The 5,813-nt window shown below is 51.1% G+C and overlaps 2 protein-coding genes across 2 annotated transcripts in view; both read left to right on the forward strand.

The window, feature by feature from the left end:
* Nucleotides 1-5,648, forward strand: LRR1 (leucine rich repeat protein 1; the record flags this gene model as incomplete). Its single annotated transcript, XM_010712176.1, has 4 exons — nt 1-162; nt 234-332; nt 2,151-2,878; nt 4,976-5,648. Coding segments are annotated over 4 exons (1,248 nt in total), but the record flags the coding sequence as incomplete, so codon positions are not given.
* The window catches only part of MGAT2 (alpha-1,6-mannosyl-glycoprotein 2-beta-N-acetylglucosaminyltransferase), a 1,820-nt gene continuing 1,581 nt past the window's right edge, over nt 5,575-5,813 (forward strand). Inside the window, exon 1 of the mRNA XM_003206835.4 lies at nt 5,575-5,598. Coding sequence (XP_003206883.2) covers nt 5,575-5,598 — 24 coding nt within the window. The remainder of the gene's footprint in view (nt 5,599-5,813) is intronic.

Raw genomic sequence — 5,813 nt, forward strand, 5'->3', positions numbered from 1 at the left:
GATGTGGAGGTGGTGAGCCGGCTGCTGCCCACCTGCGGGCTGCGGGGCCGCGGTCGCGGCACCAGAGCTCTGCTCTCCCTCGGCCGCGAGCCCGGCCGGGCGCGGGGCGGCGTGTGCCTGATGGTTTGCACGGCGCGGAACCGGCCTGGAGTTTGCTACCGGGTGAGGCTGAGGGCTGGAGGACCGCGCGGGTTTCCTCCCCGCCCTGCTCAACGCCCGCTGTTCCTCTGCAGGTTCGGGACAACGTGGAGCGGTTCTTCACCCGCTTCGTGGAGGAGGGCAAAGCCACCGTGAGACTGAAGGAGCCCCCCGTGGATGTGTGCCTCAGTAAGGTGGGTGGGGTGCACACATAGAACGGCCTGGGTTGCAAAGGAGCACAGTGCTCACCCAGTTCCAACCCCCTGCTGTGTGCAGGTCGCCAACCAGCAGCCCAGGCTGCCCAGAGCCACATCCAGCCTGGCCTCGAATGCCTCCAGGGATGGGGCAGTGTATTTTGCGGGTCTGTGTTGGGCTTTTTGCCCTCAGCGGGTCTGCTGCACTGCACACAAGGTCTGACAGCTCCATAATCTCCTGTTTCCTTCATCTCTCGTTTAACTCTGGAACACAGGACTTGTGTGGTGCTGAAGCACACTAATTCAGTATTCTGATATCTTTTCCATTGGGAAAGTATTGGACTTGTGGCAGAAAATTACTTTCTGAATGCTTTTTTTCCTGCATGTTTGTCTTGGTGTTTTTCTCAACATGTTCTTAGAGACATTATAGCACTTTTATGTAGGTATTGTGGAGGAAACCTGTTTTAAACACCCAGAACACAAAGTACTCTTATTTTCAACTCATGTAAACAGTGTAAACTTACTTATACATCCCAGTGTGTTTAGCTCTTGGCTCTCACACCAAGAGAGCCAAGAAATATTGCCTGCAACTTCATTCCATCGGTGATTTGTTTTACTTGGTCTTTACAGATGTGGAGTACTTTTTCTCCTTCCTTTCCACTTTGGTTTGCTCTTTACTTGGGAGCATGACAGCTCTGCCTGTGGTTGGGGAGAGTTGCCTTGTATGTCCTATCTCTATTCACCCTCTGCTTACAAGGGTGGATGGTGATAGGACAAGGGGGAATGGTTTTAAACTGAGACAAGAGAGGTTTAGGTTGGATATTAGGAGGGAGTTTTTCAGCCAGAGGGTGGTGAGGCACTGGAACAGGTTGCCCAAGGAGGCTGTGGGTGCCCCATCCCTGCAGGCATTCAAGGCCAGGCTGGATGTGGCTCTGGGCAGCCTGGGCTGCTGGTTGGCGACCTGCACACAGCAGGGGGTTGGAACTGGATGAGCACTGTGCTCCTTTGCAACCCAGGCCATTCTAGGATTCTGTGATGTGTTTTAGGCTGGCTGAGATGATAGATGTGAGCAGTCCTGCAGAACCAAGCTTTAGATGTGCAATTCCCCCCTCTCAGGAGGATATCTCATCAGAATAAGTAGATGCGCATGGGTTAATTAAGTCTTTGCTTTCCCTCCACGTGTTGGTGTAAACTGTCCTTCAATCACCTTGCAGGTTAGGAGCATCACAGTGTGTGGGGCTGTTTTTCTTACTTTCTATTTAGCTGAGAGTTCTGTCCTTTGTTCCTTTTCTGAGTGCCCACAGAGTGTGGTGGATCTGTGCTATTCAGAGAGGTTTGTTTTGTATGCCGTTTGTTCTTAAATACTGTAAACAGCACATCAGTGGAATGAGCCTGAATTGTTTCCCCTTTCATCGCCCTGCTGAGCTGGTATCACCTGATGATGAGTGTTTACAAGGGTGGATAGTGATAGGACAAGGGGGAATGGTTTTAAACTGAGACAGGGGAGGTTTAGGTTGGATATTAGGAAGGAGTTTTTCATCCAGAGGATGGTGAGGCACTGGAACAGGTTGCCCAAGGAGGCTGTGGATGCCCCATCCCTGCAGGCATTCAAGGCCAGGCTGGATGTGGCTCTGGGCAGCCTGGGCTGCTGGTTGGCGACCTGCACACAGCAGGGGGTTGGAGCTGGTTGAGCACTGTGCTCCTTTGCAACCCAGGCCATTCTGTGATCTCTGTCTGCACAAAATAGTTCCAGAAGTTATTGTACAGATGAGTGCAAGAATAATGAACCTTTAATGCCATGCTCGTGTTTTCCTGCAGGCAAATGTCAGCAATCTAAAGACTTTCCTTTCAGCTCTGAGACTGGCTCACCAACAGACCGACGTCGCTGCTCTCCCACTCTCAGCTTTGGTACCAGCCAAGACCTCAGAAGTTGAGAAGCCTAAAACAAAAATGATCATCACTTCCAAAAGGGACTATCCTCTCACCAAGAGCTTCCCCTATTCCCTCGAACACCTCCAAGCCTCGTACTGCAAACTGGCTCGGATCGACACGCGTGTGCTGTGTCTGAAGAAGCTGCGAAAATTAGACCTGAGTCACAACCACATAAAGCAGCTGCCAGCCACCATCGGTGAGCTGGTCTTCCTTCAGGAGCTGAACCTGCACGACAATCACCTGGAGTCCTTCAGCAGTGCTCTGTGCAGCTCTACCCTTCAGAAATCTCTCCAGTGCTTGGACCTCAGCCAGAACAAAATTAAAGCACTCCCAATTCAGTTCTGCCAGCTGCGAGAACTTGTTAATTTAAATCTGGATGACAATGAGTTGATCAGGTTGCCATTCAAGATTGGCCAGTTGGATCATCTGCGCTTTCTGTCAGCAGCTCGAAACAAACTGCCCTTCCTGCCCAGCAATTTTAGGAAACTCTGTCTTGAGAACTTGGATCTCTTTGGAAATCCTTTTGAACAGCCCAATCCCCTTCTTCCCAACATACAATTGAAAATACCATTGACTTTATTAGAGTGTGCTGCAAGAGCTACTGTAAATTACAGGTAAGGGTAGCATGATGGGCACAAGTTTCACCTCTGTCTCAAACCCACTCAGCTTCCCTGGTTTGTTTTTTTTCCCATTAGTGGGAACTGCTCTTCACAATGCTCAAGTTGCTTTGAATTCTGCTCATAAATTAATGCCATTATTATCTGGGATACCACCAGTTCCAGCAGTAAATTGGGAGCTTGGTAGCATTTAGAGAATGCTGTAGATTGAAATGAGTTGTATCCACAGGATGAGGGCACCATAACAGAATATTCTTGCCCAGCCATAGGAAAAGATTCAGTTCTATAATCCTGAACTGCTTCCAGCTCTTTGTATGCAGGAGCTTGTCCTCTTGTGTTACAGCAGATTTTATGGCTTGGGTCGTGTTTTCTGTTGGGCTCTGGCTTGGAAATAGCTTTCAAACATGCTTGCCCTTCATCTTGTGCTCATATTAAACTATGCTAAAACCACGTGGGAATATCCAGCCCGTAGCTGTCCCCATATGAGAACAGCATTGGCAGAACATTACCCTGTGCCACACAGCATTGAGGTCAGGCTGCTTTGCGTGGTGCAGAAGCTGAGCAGTGTTAGAAAGAGGCATTCCAGTAAGTCATTGCCCTGCTGCCCAGGCTGCTGGGTTTGCTGTTGTCTGTTCTCCTCTCCCCTGCCCTCACACCACTTACAGCTCTCACTGTGTGCCCCTGCCTGTGGTACCGTCTGTTGCCATCCCCACTCTGCTCTTCTGGGTGGAAAGGCAGAGAGACAGTGGAAGAGAGTCACGGGTACAGACAGGTGGTGAGATAAAAGACCTGAGGTTCTCCTAACCTGCTTGGTGTGCCCGTTCCTGCCTTGGGGTGGGGAGAGCCCAGCAATCTTGGGCTGATTGCTCAGCAGTCCGTGCTCCAGGTGTTTGCAGGCACACGGGGCACACCCTGAAGATGAGGTGAGCAGCCAAGCGTTCAGGTTCAAAACTTGCCCACTTCTGACCTTGCATAAATCACAGTGGGCTTGCAGTGCTTTGCTTTCTGCTGCAGGAGGCTCAGGAAGGTGGGGGCAATGGAATCAGCACCTGCTCAGATCTGTGGGAGCACCACTGGCAGCGTGCTGTGACTGGTACAGCAGCACTGAGGGAAGGAACGCTGTGGGGCACTGTGTGCAGGGCTTTCTTCCCTCTCCCCCCCAGAAAAAAGTAGCAGGTAGGCAACAGGCATTCTGTGTTCACTGGGTATGAGAATTAACAGAGGAAGAAACAGGAGTGACTATAAGCTGTGAAAACCTTGAGAAAGGAAAAAAATGACACAAAAGCAAACACTTGGAAATCAACCTTCGCAGTGGCATTCTGGGCAAGCACCAGAGCTGTGATTGTTTGTCCTGACTGGAAAAAAGGATGTCCTGAAATTGAGCTGGTGACAAAAACCACAGGAGCCTGACCTGTGTGAATGATGGCACGCTGAAAGAATGGGACACGTAGGTGTAGTGATATGAGTCAGACTTACTCTGCCAGTCCTGCGTGACAGCTGGTGGCTTCCACACACCTGGAAGTTAACGCAGCACACAGAAATTCTTGTTGTGTGCCCCAAAAGCAGTGCCACTCTGCTGCGAGTTTAAACTGAAGTGATTCTGTTGTGTCGGTGACAACAACACCTTAACAAGAGAGCCTTAATTTCTCAAGAGCAGCATAGAAGGCTCACTTCTACCTCTGTGCACCCTGCAGGTTTGGGATGCTGCTTCCTCATGTCAGAATGACAGCAGCCTCGGGGGTACCTGGCTCAGCTGGGTGACCTGCCTGGCTGACGAGAGGGCAGGGCAAGCATTTACCGTGGGTGCATTTTTGCTTCATCTTCTCACATCCATTTCTCTCTTAATTCCCTGACACTATGATTCAGGCTGCTGTGATTTGTGGGAATCCCTGCTTCTTGGTGCAGTGTTTTCTGGAGGTCAAATCCTTGGCACTTGGGGGTCAGAAACACAGCCATGTGGTATCTGTGGCTCCCTCAGAAAGCGGCACATCTCAGCTTTGTGCTGGGGATGGTCTCACTTTGGCACTGACAGCGTGCAGCACCGCTGTGTTTGAGTGACACTGATTGATTTCACCTCCTGCTCTTGTCCAACAGAATCCCATACGGTTGTCAGCTGCTGCCTTCCCACCTTTGCAAAGATCTGGAAGTGGCCAAGACCTGCCAGTGCGGGAGCGCCTGCCTGAGCAGCTTCATTCAGCTGACGGTGACCATGAACCTGCACCACGTGGCTCACACCGTCGTCCTGGTGGACAACATGGGCGGCACGGAGGCGCCCATCATCTGCTACTTCTGTTCTCTGGGCTGCTATTCCCAGTTCCTGGACAGGTACCTGCAGAGCAGCGCCGACCACTGACAGCCCTGTTCTCACAGGAGCTGCTGGAGGTTCTCTGTGTCGCAGCCCTGCGTGCAGGGACGCGGTGCCCAACTGCTGCTGGAGCCTCTGCCATGAGCAAGAAATGCTCGTTGAATGAGAATGTACTCAGTCGGGTTCTCCTTACTGCCTGTGCTTCTAAAAGGGGCCTTTTGTTGTTGTTTTTTTACTGAACTATTTGTATCTCTTTGTAATAGAAACACCTTTTCTAAACTCACGAGCTGTGCTTTGTCTCCTTGGGCGTTGTGCAGATTGAATCCCACGCTGGGGGTTCCTGGTGTGTAATGGTGATGTCAGAAAGACCCGGGAGTTCTTCACTCCGATGTGTAAAGGCTTCTTCACTCCGGTATTTTAAACGTTCCTGTACCGTTCTGTGATATTAAATGCTGAAACTGCTCTGTGCGTGTGGTGTATCGTCCCATCGGTACGGCTGGGAAAGACCTCTCGTTAGGATCCACCGCTCGAGCGGCTCCACGGACGGTGCTCCCTCATCTCCCCGGGCAACGCGATCGGACCCCGCTCCCCACACGCAGACAGACACACACACACACACAGACACAC

This window comes from Meleagris gallopavo, chromosome 5 (genome assembly GCF_000146605.3).
Source record: "Meleagris gallopavo isolate NT-WF06-2002-E0010 breed Aviagen turkey brand Nicholas breeding stock chromosome 5, Turkey_5.1, whole genome shotgun sequence".
NCBI lineage: Eukaryota > Metazoa > Chordata > Aves > Galliformes > Phasianidae > Meleagris > Meleagris gallopavo.